At 40.4% G+C, this 13,718-nt stretch overlaps 1 protein-coding gene across 3 annotated transcripts in view; it reads right to left on the bottom strand.

The window, feature by feature from the left end:
* TEC (tec protein tyrosine kinase) overlaps positions 1-13,718 on the bottom strand; it is a 121,349-nt gene that overhangs the window by 19,290 nt on the left and 88,341 nt on the right. For all 3 annotated transcript variants that reach the window (XM_079771243.1, XM_079771241.1, XM_079771242.1), the window contains 5 exons: positions 10,892-10,973; positions 10,092-10,220; positions 7,938-7,978; positions 6,719-6,894; positions 5,232-5,297 (listed from right to left, as the gene is read on the bottom strand). In XM_079771243.1, coding sequence (XP_079627369.1) covers positions 5,232-5,297; positions 6,719-6,894; positions 7,938-7,978; positions 10,092-10,220; positions 10,892-10,973 — 494 coding nt within the window. The remainder of the gene's footprint in view (positions 1-5,231; positions 5,298-6,718; positions 6,895-7,937; positions 7,979-10,091; positions 10,221-10,891; positions 10,974-13,718) is intronic.

The following is a 13,718-nucleotide window of genomic DNA, read 5'->3' as shown; positions in this document are numbered from 1 at the left end:
CTTAGGCTATTCTTCCTTATTTGACATAAAAATCATTTCCAATTTTTCACTATTATAATAATAGCAAGAATAAATTTTCTTCCACAGACTCAAACGTGCAGGAAATGTCACTTAACATTATTGTCTTGAATTCAATTAAATTTTATCCCAAGCCCCCATCTCACCAATAGTCAATAGATTTTTATCTCAAGTCATCATGGAGGCATCCCCATTGAATTTCAGGAAGAGTTGAAAGAAACAGAGCAAAACAGAAGAGCAGGCTTCCTGGGTCCTCCGGACTCACTGGTTCTAGCCCTGGAGGTCCCCAGAGGCTCTACTGTAGGAATCCACCATGGCCAAGCAGCGGAGCCTGCCCTCACGCCAGGTCCCGCACCACTCCGTGCCACAGCCCCAAGTGCCTGCTGATCTGTGTCACTCATTAGCCCTCGGGAAATCTTTCCTGAGGAAAGATGGATACTGCCATCGCCCTCCTCATCCTCAGAGGTGCTCCGCTCTCTCTGCTGCCCCACCCCAACCTCCATGAGATATCAGTTGACCCTTGAACAACAGGGGTTTTGGGTGCTGACACACACACCCACCTTCCCACCCCAGAAGTCAAAAATTCTAGTATAACCTTTGACTGCCCCAAGACTTTACTAATAGCCCACTGTTGATCAGAAGCCTACGGAACAGTCAATTCATACGTATTGTATACATTATATACTGTATTCATACAATAAAGTAAGCTAGAGAAAAGAAAAACGTTACTCAGAAAATCATAAGAAAGAGAAAATACATTTACAGTATTTAGTGTAAAAAAAATCCCTGTAGAAGTGGACCTGCGCAGTTCAAACCTATGTTGTTCAAGGGTCAACTGCATAAGCAAGGAGGCCAAAGAGCATAAACTCAGATTTTCTTTGGCCTTTCGTTTTAAACTTGACTTCTTTTGTTTGTTTTCAATGCCCTCCAGTGGGCAAAAAACCCTCTATCAAGGTCATATTTCCTGAGAAATATGAAATCAGGTTGGCCCCTCTGGACATCTGAATTTTCCACACTGGGTCAGCCTTTTATTAAAGAGCCAGCACCCTGAGACAAGCAAACACAAAGGCCTTCCCAGATGGAGGAAGGTAAAAATACAAAGAACAAAATACAATACAAGATCTTTCTTGGTCTGGATTCTTTTATGCAGCTGTAGAAGCCAAACACAAATTACAAGCTGATGACTGTTATTTCATCGGGAGCCTGAGGTGATTACCCGGGTCTCAACATTATGGGCACTGAGATCTCACTGCTGAGGACCCCACTCTATGAACTGAGCTCAAGTTCAACAAAATTGCAGGTCTGATCAATCAACTTCTGAATGCAATTAAGAAATAGAATAACTGAGAAGAGAATGGATTCTCTCCCTAAAGCTTTTGCATTGATACAAGAAACATTGTCAAATGACAAAAGCAGTCACAAAAATTAATTAAGGAAAGGTAACTAGAGCTCTCATTATGCATTATAAATCAGCAAAAAGACTGGAAAAAAAAGCAAACCAGCGTCACAACCAAACAACCGGTCAGAGCCGCACGGTGGAGGCGGGGCCCGCAGCTCTGCCAGGTTCAGTCAGGGTTCCACCTGCGCGGTAGGTCTGGGTCTCGCGAGATTTCGTGCGCTGGGCCTCTAGTTATATATAAGATACTCAGAGAAAGAAAGAGGTCCTTTCCTCACCCAGGGTATTCAAGCTCCCAGGAAGGGATAAAGGAAATAAGGAACAGCACTGCTATTCTGAGGGGTTATTTTTATGGCATTTGCAGATTCCCCAGAAAGGCCATGTTCCCTCCCTAGGTATCAACTCAGAGTTTTAAGGATGTGATGAAGGAAGGAGTAAAGGAAGGAGTGATGAACACACAAACAGATGAATCAACTAGTGGTGAGTATTTCCTAACAATTTGTTGTGGCTTCTCTCCCTCTTCTCTGATACGTATCACCAGGCAATAGTGACTCTGCTGAATCAGTCCTGTCAGGAAGAGCTATACACACCGGGGTATAGTGCGAAGGAGCCCGCGTGGTGGGAGAGAGTGCTGATACACAGATGCCAGCCCACGTACAGCTTGCACACACCTGTCACAGAAATGCCTCTGTTAGGGGACATTCAGCTCCCCTTGGCGAAGGAACTATACAGCTAGAAAGCAAGCCCAGGATTTGTAAATAACTTGTCATTCCATTCTTAGATATCACAACCCCAATGTGAACGATGTTTGCAGATTGGCTAGTCACTTCAAAACACCCCAGACGAACAAGATGTCATAGTGGTGTTTGATCCTACTCAGAAAGAACTGAGTAGGATCCCGGCCAAGCTTCTTGGGCAGGGTGGGCGGGGTAAATCATAAAAAGAAAATAGATATAAATGAAGAAAAAATAGAAAACAACCAACGAACCAGCTATCAATCTTTGCCAGTTCTTAATTTGGCCCTTGCCACCTATGCCACCAACTCAAAGCCTTATTTCTAGACTTTTTCTTGCTTAAGGGCCCTTTCATTCTTGTCACCTTCTTTCTTTACCATCTTTCCATCAAGAACATCTTATTGACCATCACAATGAACCTACTTTCTTTCCTGCAGCTGTTCCGAGCATTTCCTCCCCAAATTGTTACCTGGGTGTGGAGGGAGCCCTGACTAGGATCCCGACAGGCCCAGGAGCCTCAGGTCCACAATCCTGAGTCCAGCCCAGTGGACAGGGTGTTGGGAGCCCTGACTAGGGTTACTGGGAGCCCTGACTAGGATCCCGACAGGCCCAGGAGCCTCAGGTCCGCAATCCTGAGTCCAGCCCAGTGGACAGGGTGGTTGCTCCTAGGCCCAAAAAACAGCAGAACTCTTGATTTAACAGCTGCCAACAGGCGTTTACCTTAGGGACATTTAAGAGTGGAAAGACAGCAGGAGAAGGGGAACTCTGCCTGTCACATTAAGAACAGGTTTCCCCTTTTCGTCCAGCAGGCGTGGCACAATGCCCTGTGGAATCCCCGACCTCTGGCACATGGCGAGGAGACTCCCACGCCGCCAAGAACTTACAACAAGTTCCCTTAGTCACACAGAGGAGGAGGAGAGTCCCTCAAAGGAGAGAACGTTTCCATACTAAGATAGACCCAAAAACTCATGGTACTGAATCACAAACTTCGTAAAATCCTTATTTGTAATTCCGTGAGTCATAAGGGAGTTCTCACATTTTAGGGGATTATCTGGTTGTCAAGTACACCCCTCTCCTCAAGGTCCCAAACCCAGCCAGCAACAGGGTCAGCCCTTGTGACTAGGTTCAGATCCCTTCCTAATACTCCATGATGCTAGTCTTGAATTCAAAACTTCGTGGGATGTTTTAAAGAAAGCATTACTTCAGGAAAGTTAATGTGTTGGGTAAAAATACCCACCACTCCAATACCTCAACAGTCCATGTAGAGCAGTATTTCATAGAAGACAGTCCTTGACCTGTTAGTTCTCAGATGACTTTAAAATCAGGTCCAAGTAGGGGAGGGTGGGGGTAAAGGGGAGAGATCAACCAAAGGACTTGTGTGCAAGCATATGCGCCTAACCAGCGGTTGGGGACAACAGGGGGGTGGGGGCATGTGTGGGGAGGGGTGTGGGATGGGAATGGGGGGATGAGGACAAATATGTGATACCTTAATCAATAAAGAAATTAAACAAAACAAAAAAAAATCAGGTCCAAGTTTTCATCTTTTAGTATCTTCCCTAATTCTAAGGATTTGGCTATATTTTTCTAAAATATTTTTAATATGTCTTATTGATTTTAGAAAGAGAGGAAGGGAGAGGAAGAGACAGAAACATCGATGAGAGAGAAAACATTAATCGGCTGCCCCTTGCACCCCTACATTAATTAGCTGCCTCCTGCACCCCTCTAGTGAGGATGGAGCCCGAAACCCGGGCATGTGCCCTGACCAGGAATCAAACCAGCAACTTCTTGGTGCATGAGATGATGCTCAACCAACTGAGCCACACCAGCCGGGCTCCAAAAATATTAAGAATAGAAACACTATTTTATTTATATATCTTTATTCCCTCGCCTACTTATAAACAACCTTGAGGGATCATACCACTAAATGCTGTCACTTTTGAACCTATTAATCCTTTTCTAGATCTTTAAGGTATACTCATGTTCTAAAAAGTGACACGGACAGAGGAAACAGCTTTTCGTTGTTGTTATTGTTGGTGGTGGTGTTTTTAAAGAAGTAAATGGAAACATCAGTACATTTCCTTAGTATAACCACAAAAGAGTGTTTGTTATATATGAGCCTCTCCTGAAAACCTGGCCATGCACGGCTAGTGGCATATGAATAGTATGTCCATTGCTTTCTTTGTAAAGAAATCTGACTGCATGCACTAGAGGTTTTAGCCAGTTCATAACTAGCCGTTAGCCGAGTACATTGATTTTTAAAGATCTGGTTTAAAACAGTAAGCAGGAAGAGGGTTATCTCAGTTATTTTTACATATAAAGATGCCTACACAAACATAATGCCACACAAATAAGAAAATGATTATATAAATTATTGCATATCCATGTGCCACATGCATTGCTATACCCCCCAAGGCCTAGCACAGTATCTGATACATGCTAAGGTCTCAGTAAATATTTGATGAATTTATTACAAAGAAATATAATGCAGTTATAAAAGTGTTTCTGAAGAGTAATTAATGGCATGAGGAAATAGATTCATAATGTTCTATTAAGTGGAATAAACACAATATAAAACAGTTATGTACAGCATGATTCTATTTTTTAAAAGATTGAAGAAAAATATGCTAATGTTGACAGATCAATTCTATTTTATTTACGAGTAATTTTTCTTACTAACTTTTTAATATTTTTCAAACAATTTTAAAACAATAATCATATATTATTATACTTAGAAAAAAATAATCAAACATGTTTTTTAAAGGCCACTCTGAAAAACTATATTCTGATTTTTTGAATGCATGCACAGTGATCTGCATTTCAAAGTCAGTTAACCTGTGATTTGTTTAAAATAATTGCAATTGTATTGCTTGTATAAAACCATTTATACATAGTACCTTCAGGTAAAGTGTATTATAGAAACTAATTCAGCATCTTTTATAACCTAGACAACTAAGTTAAGCATATGTTAGTACCACCTTCTAAAGATAGTGAAAGATATCCATTAACCTCCAAGATTCCTTGCATAATTAGGAAATGAAAACATTTTCTGGTTTTCCATATTCACAAAATAAACATTTACTTACTCATATTGATCTAAGTTGTTTGATTTCTTTCCTGTTACATAATTACTTGGGATATATCCTTCATTCCTAGAAAGAAGAAAAATACTTTAGGTAAACTGATATTATCTTACTAAGAGGTTACTAAAAGAAAAATTATTGCCTTCTTAAAATAAAGTATAATATTGCCTAAACCTTATAAGAAAGACCAGCTGACCCCTGATAAGTCAATTCAGTGATAGCATTTGATGCTTTACAAAGTACTTCCTCATTTGATCCTCACAATAAGTCTTAAGTAGGCAGGCATTTTGTACCTACTTTCTGGGGGGAAACCAGGGCTTAGAAAGATTAAGGGACTTTCTCAAGGTCCCAAACCAGGAAGAGGGTTATCTCGGTTATTTTTACATATAAAGATGTAAAAATACACAAAGCCAGCAACACGGCCAGCAATTGATCTGTCTCTGAACTTGTGACTAGGTTCAGGGTCCTTCCTAATATTCCATGATGCTAGTCTTGAATTCAAAACTTCTTGGGATGTTTTAAAGAAACCATTACTTCAGAAAAGTTAAAGTGTTGGATAAAAATACCCACCACTCCAATACCTCCATGTAGAACATTATTTCATAGAAGGTATTCCTTGACCTTTCACATCAATATTATCTGGAGTGCTGTTTACAAGGCAAATTCTTGGGTCATATCCCAAGATATCTGAGTTGAGAAGGTCTATGTGAGGCCAAGAAATCTTTGATTTTTACCCCATATGACTCTTATACACATTACATTTAAAGAAGAAGTCATAGGTGGAATCTTGGTAGAAGCTAAGATTCTCCACATAAGAGATACATGTATAAAATTTAAAAATTGAGTGAAAACCTTGCAATCTTCACTCTGAATTTGAACTATTAGTAAGAACTCATAATACATTCACACAGAGTGTGTATGTGTAGCTCTATTCCACTGAGCAAGACCTAGAAGCAATGACAATCCAGTAGCAGTTAGAATCCTAGCACCCCAACTGTTGTCTCCAGGTATTATTTCTTGCTAAGAGGAGCTAGCACATGCCTGGCTGTGCAAGTATTTTATACATACAGATTCTCTCTCTCTCTCTCTCTCTCTCTCTCTCTCTCTCTCTCTCTCTCTCTTTCTCTTTCTCTCTCTCTCTATCTATCTCAGGGGGTAAAAACATAAAAATGCAGTTTTTTTCAAGATCAAAATAATCCAATTAAACATATAATGGATGAGAAAGAGACCAGTGTAATGCATTCTAATTTCTGGAAAGAAGTGGTCGATCCATTCACATTTATTGCATCACTGATAAGAATACACTGTGTTACTGCAAAGTAATAATGTGTACTTTCACTTATGGCCGGCCAGCAGAACCAGTCTCCTACCATGGGAGTTATAGGTTATCCTCTGAACCAGTCTCCTTGGGAGTTATACATTATCCTCTTCTCATCAGCACTTAACCCCCACCACCCACCATGTGTCATACACAGAGAGGGAACACTTACCCATATTTATCTCTTGCTCTCCACCAATGAACATCATTCTTCTCTAATATGATATACTCTTGGCCTCTCTCTAACCTGAGATCATGTGCTTCTGTCGCTTGGAAATCATACATAGCTACAACTATTTCTTCGCTATTATCTTCCTCTTCAGGTGGAATTGGTGGGGGAGGCCTTCGCTAAGAAAAAGGGAGAACGTGTGAACGTTTAGTCTTCCGTCTGTGTGCAGTAAAACACTGAGTGATTCACACACATCACCACAGAACAGAGCAGAACCCTCCAGTCTACCTCATATCACCTGGTGAACCCTCCCATAAATCTGATGCTACGGGTCCTCTCATGGGTTTCAGAATATAGGACAGGAGTAAAAACTATCTTGAAACTTCAAGAGGCTTCTGCTCAGGGGCAGGGGCAGCGTTCCAGGAAGAAGGAAGGGTGATCTGTGAGTAGAAACCAGAAAAGGGAGACCCGCCGCTCAAACATACTGCAATGGGGAAACACACCGTGGAGTGGAGACTTTTATCTGGTCTCCTCCCACTCAAAGGAATTTACATTTGTCTTCCTGTGTGCAAGACACACACTTAGTACATAATTCCCCATTTACAACTGAGGAAGCAAGGGTTTAAGTAACCCACTCAAGGTCACTCCTATCAGAGTCACGTTGGATCAGGCCCTGTCTGGGTCCAGCGTCCCTGTGCTTCCCACCATATCCCACTCTTCAAAGGCGTGTCACTAACTCTGTGCCATAAGACTGCAGTTTTAAGACTAAAATATTTCTGTGAAGTCCCACACCTCTTACACAATTCTCTTTTTAAAAATATATTTTTCTATTGATTTCAAAGAGGGAGAGGGAGAGAGAGAGAAACATCAATGATGCGAGAGAATCATTGATTGGCTTCCTCCTGCACACCCCCCAACTAGGTGGGAATCAAACACTGACCTCCTGGTTCATAGGTTGACGATCAACCCCTGAGCCACACCGGCTGGGCCTCTTATACAATTCTTGAAGCCAAAATACAGGCAAAATGCCAGATGATAGTAGGGGCCCCGATGATAATATCTGATACAATTAGTACTATTTGATACCCCCAAAATCAAATATGTGATAGCATATCTGTTTCTGATATGATGGGGGTAGGGGTGGGGGCAAACAGCATCACCTGAAGGAATATAAACATACTCAATAAACTGCAAGTGCTTCCAAAAGTTAAAGGCCACCTACCTTCTTTGTTTCTGGTGCTGGAGGTAGTGCTTTTCTTATACCTGAAAATGACAACAACAAGAGTAGGTCAAAATGCCATCTACCAATGATTGATCATTTTAAGGAAAAATGAAAATGAACACATTGGCAAGAAGTCCACTCTGACTCTCTCACTACGGTGGTTGCTCATATTAATATTTGCAACAGAATTTTAAAATGCTGTTCAAGTTGGTTTGTATTTCTGTCTTTCTGAGCAGGTTGTAAAGGCCATAAGGATTGGGGCCTTGTTTAGTCTTTGTAAGCAAGTGGGGTTTTATCAAACTAAAAATCTTCTATTAAGCGAAGGAAACTGTCAACAAAATGAAAAGGCAGCCTACGGAAGGGGAGAAAATATTTGCAAACCATATATCTGATAAGGGACAAACATATAAAATATACAAGGAACTCATACAACTCGATAGCAATAATAACAACAATCAAAAATGGGCGAAGGAGCTGAAGACATTTTTCCAAAGAAAACATACAAATGGCCAACAGGTATATAAAAAGATGCTCAACATCACTCGTCTTTAGGGAAATGCAAATCAAAACTACAATGATATATCACCTCACATCTATTATAAGGGCTGTTATAAAAAACACAAGGGATAAATGCTGGAGAGGACATGGAGAAAAGGGAGCCCTCGTGCACTGTTGTTGGGAATGTCAACTGGTACAGTCAGGATGGAGGTTCCTCAAGAAAATAAAAATAGTTCTACCATATGACCCAGCAATACCACTCTGGGTATATACACAAAAGGAAATAAAATCAATACCTCAAAAAGATATTTGCCCTCCCATGCTCACTGCAGCATTACTCACACTATCCAAGGTATAGAAACAACATAAGTGTGTTGAAAATGTGACATACAGGGTGTCCCAAAAACATAAATATACACTTTAACACCTGGTAGCTCAATTGATGTTTCACTCTTTTCAGCCAGACTAAGCTTTGAACAAAGGAATTTCACCCTAAAATGCTACTAGAAGTTTGAAAATGCAGTTGAAGTACAAACACTGCCTTTATAATGATGCAAAGTGTCCCAAAAATGTATATACAGTTTAACACCTAGTTACTCACTTAATTTTCACTCTTTTTCAAGTTTAACTGATTTGAAATAATGGGTGAACCAGACTAAGTTTTGAACCAAGAAAATTTACCCACCGGACTTTTTTATGGGGACACATAAAAGATAAAGTTTACAGTGCAAAACTGGTGATAGCGCACAAATACCAAACGAAATGATTCCTGATGTCTGCGATTCCACTGCTTCGCATTACCAGCAGTGCCTGGACCAGAACGGTCATCGGTTTGAAAACAGGCATTGACAAAAAAAAAAAGTATTAATTTCTGTAGATTCTTTCAAATTTTGAAAATGAACTGTATGTTAATAAACACTGACTTTATAACCATTCAAAGTGTGTATACTTTTTTGGGGGATACTCTATAGGTGTCACCCATATGGTATCAGTTATATGTGGAATCTTAAAATAAAAAAAGTCAAAACTCATAGAAAAGTGAGCTGGGAGTAGGAAAACAGAGATGTTAGTAAAAGGGTACAACCTTTCAATTGTAAGATGAACAAGGTCTGGGGATCTAATGTATACCATGGTGACTATAATTGATAACTCTGTAGTGTTTAAATGAAGTTTATGAAGCGAGTACTACTTAAAATATTCTCACTCATACACAGAAAAGGGTAAACATGTGAGGTGATGGATGTGTTAACTCAATGGGAGGAATCCTTTCACAACACATCAGTTTATCAAATCATCACAGCATATCCTTTAAATACATTACAATTTTATATGTCAATTATACCTCAATAAAGTTGAAAAAAGGTGATGACAGTGCCATACTAGGCTCACATTTTTAATAGTCACTTTTAGCAGGCTTCCACATTGTGATAAAAGGCCCCACAAACTGATTAGACATTTGGATTCCATGAAATGGACCCACTGCTAACTAAATATAATTATTCTTACAAGTACACCTGCCCAATATTTACACTGTGCTAGAAAGTGCGAAGGCCATACTTAACCAACCTCAAAATCAAAATCATGTCACTTTCTCACTACACCACTGATATGTACATCCTGAGCACAATATAATCATAGAACAAAACGAATACTTACTACTCTCAAAAAGATTATATTTTTCACATCCAGGTGCTAGCTTTTCAGTTTGTCTGCAACACTGATAACTCCCATCTGCCCAAAATTTAGGATGATATTTAATCATAATATTATTGTTGTTCTTTATTTCTGCAATTCATAAACATATTAAATGATTAGTGAAGTAAGGCAGAGATGATAACGTCTCCTCAGTAACAGTCAATCCTTCTTTGTTTCTCAGATTCCATATCTATTATGAGAATTCCCTCATAACATCATCCAGCCCAGCATTCAGAAAAATCCATGTGGCTCTCTTTTGCCTCCTTTTTTTGGTGAAGCACCCTTGTTAGCAGAAGTAATATGGGCTACACCGTAATGGATAAACAAAGAAGTCAGCCCACCACCATTCTGTTTTACAGAAGAAGCAAGGAGGGTTGTATGGGACAAATCACTCATTTAAATACTTTAAGCAAAGTCAGTTCATCCACACCGCATGTTGACTACCTTGTCAATGTCTTAAAAAATATCACATCCCGTTATCATAGAAGCCCAGTGTTTTATCGCTTTAAAAAATCATGCACTAAATAAAAACATACTTTTCTTAGAAACTATGTATATGCCACTAGAAGAAATCAGATTATAAAAAAAGAAGTTATCTTCAACATGTATCACTTAGGTAACAGAATGTCCTTGGAGAAATACTTATTGTATAGTAAAAGATTATAAATGCAAGATACATTAGCTGTGTTTCTATTTTAGTGATAATAATGGCCTGTCCTAAAAATTATATACAGATGAATATTTAATTATAGGAGTTTTACCTTCTTTCAACTTCTTCACCCACTGGTCCCTGCTTTGTGCACTAGGTGCAAAAATGTAAAGTGTGTTAGCATCATGAACAACCTAAAATAAAAGATAAGACGGAGTCGGTGAGAAATACTCAGACACAGCACTTTGTCTAGCACAGAGCCCTTGGTACCACAGACACTGATAAATGATTCTGAAATAAGTGAATAAAAGTCAGTTACTTGGGATCCAAAGAACCTAGATTCCTGCCTCACAAAACGCATCTGCTTCTTCATGTCTGCATCGAGTAGGATGCACGTTTTGCAAAGGGCCGTGCTTTATAGAAGAAAAGGTTATAGAGGCCCGGATGCTTCAGTCATCTGGTTACTTCCTGTGACCTAATTCACTAAAGCTCCTTAGGTAAACCTGGTGTAACAGGGATGATTCTCATCCAGTATTTTTCTGAATACTATTTAGGTAAATGGACCACTCCTGAGGCATCACTCCTGTACTTTCTTTTTGCCACTATAAATAACTGCAGTAGCTAACTATTAAGCACTGACTATGCTAACTCTATGTTAAGTGCTTTACACACCTTAACTCAAGGATTCCTACTATCAAGGTATCAGTATTTTATAGAAGAGACAAAGGCCTATCCACGGACTCTTCACTCCTGGGTAACACCAGGAGGCACCATTCACATAGAATGCACTGCGAGCGGTACCCATAATGTTGTGCTCCTTAACTTCCTTGTCATTATTTGGCAGGTATTCCAGAAAGCCACAATCCTGATTCCAAAGCCCAAACTTCCTACCAGTGTCTCTTTTAGAGGTAACTTCTGTCGAACAACTGAATAGCCTTATTACTCATGCTTTTAGTATCCTATATAATAAAGAGCTAATATGCTAACTAGACCGAAGAGCAGAACGACCGTCCGGACAACCTTCTGGATGAAGCCGGGGCTTCAAGAGCCGAGCCCCTTGCACGAATTTCATGCATTGGTCCTCTAGTTAGTAATAAAATTAAACCTGGGAAAGTAACCCAAGAATTTTATCTTTGGTCTTAATGTCTGTCACAAGGCAGAAACACCTTCATTGTGTAAAAAATGTATATGGACAATGGAAAAAGAAGGGGACATATGTAATACTTTTGACATGAAGATTTAAAAACCTAAATAATAAAAGCCTAATATGCAAATTGTCCCCTCGACGGTGAGTTTGACCAGGGAGTGGGACCGGCCAACCAACCGTGGGAAGGGTAGCCCCGGCCAGCAGCAGGCAGCCACTAGGGACCCTACCTGTGCACGAATTTCATGCACTGGGCCTCTAGTATCTATAATAATAAAAGCAAATATTATAATTAGACCGGACGTCCTTCCAGATGACCTTCTGGACGAAGCCAGGGCTGCGAGGGAAGCCTGGGTCCCGGGTGCCAGAGAAAAGCCGGTGCTGGCAGCCAGGGGAAGGAAGGCCTACTCTTGCATGAATTTTGTGCATTGGGCCTCTGGTCTATAATAATAAAAGCATAATATGCTAATTAGACTGGACAACCTTCCAGACAAAGCCGGGCTGCGAGGGCCAAGGCAGCTGCCACGGGTGCATCGGGCCTCTAGTATATACGTGTGGTGTGTGTGTGTGTGTGTGTGTGTGTGTGTGTGTGTGTGTGTATGGCTAGCAACCTCTCTTCACAACATCCACAGCCACTGGATTGAACACAAATAGCTCCTTCATTGGTAAATGGCTGTTCCTGGCCATCTTCAATAGGTAATTCCCATTCATTTCAATCAAATAAACTTAGTCTAAGAGCAATGTGAGCACCATAGAACAATAGTGTTCTATTTCATTCAGTGATGAATTCACCCAACTAGCATTTTGATGGGGCTACAGAGATACAAAAGCATATCAAACAAGAACCTTATTTTCAAGACATGGATAGAAATACTTTATAACAAGACAGAAAATGAGACATGATAGAGAGGTAAAGATAAAGCACTGAGAGAGATGTGGGGATCTGTGTTGCCTCATTTGGTCCATGATTGTCACACCTGTGATATTGTGATTTATAATAATAAATACCTATTTGATATTCATCATGGTTCCTGGCACAGAAATCCTAAAACCCTTGGAATATCCAGTGCCTCCAGTGACAAAGATGTCTTTTGTTGTGCTAATGAGGTAACTTACTGGAAAGTACCTAAGCATGAGGGCTGGTTGTCAATAGAGCCAACCTTGTGATTAAAGGGTTGGCACTTCCCGTCCCCCTACCCCACCACACCCCGACTCCAGGGAAGGGAGAGGGACTAGAGACTGAGTTCAATCAGCAATGGCCAATGATGTCATCAATCATGCTTACGCAAGGAAGCCTCCATAAAAACCCTAAAAGGAGCAGGTTCAGGGAATTTCCGGGTTCGTGAATACATGGATATTTGGAGAGAGTGGAGGGCATGACACATCCATGCCCTTTCCCCATGCCCTGTCCTATGCATCTCTTCCATCTGGATGCTCCTGAGTTACATTCTTTTGTAATAAACTTGTGGTCTAGTAAGTAGAATATTTCTCTGAGTTCTCTGAGCTACTCTATAATAAATTACTCACACCCAAGGAGGAGACTGAGGAAACCTCTGATATAGCCAGTAGATCAGCAGGTGATAACTTGGGGTTGCGACTGGCATCTATAGTGGGACCAGTCTTGAGGGACTGAGCCCTTAACCTATGGAATTGATGCTATCTTTGGTCATATAGTGTTAGAATTGAAATGAATTGTAGGACACCTAGCAGGTGTCAGGGAATTACTTGGTGGTGTGTTAGAAAACACAAAATAGGGTGGTGAAGGCCTGGGGTGGGGCGGGAACTGGTTGGTGTG

The sequence above is a fragment of the Cnephaeus nilssonii genome (assembly GCF_951640355.1).
Source record: "Cnephaeus nilssonii genome assembly, chromosome: 1".
NCBI classification, from domain to species: domain Eukaryota; kingdom Metazoa; phylum Chordata; class Mammalia; order Chiroptera; family Vespertilionidae; genus Cnephaeus; species Cnephaeus nilssonii.
This window is presented reverse-complemented; position numbering and strand designations above follow the sequence as displayed.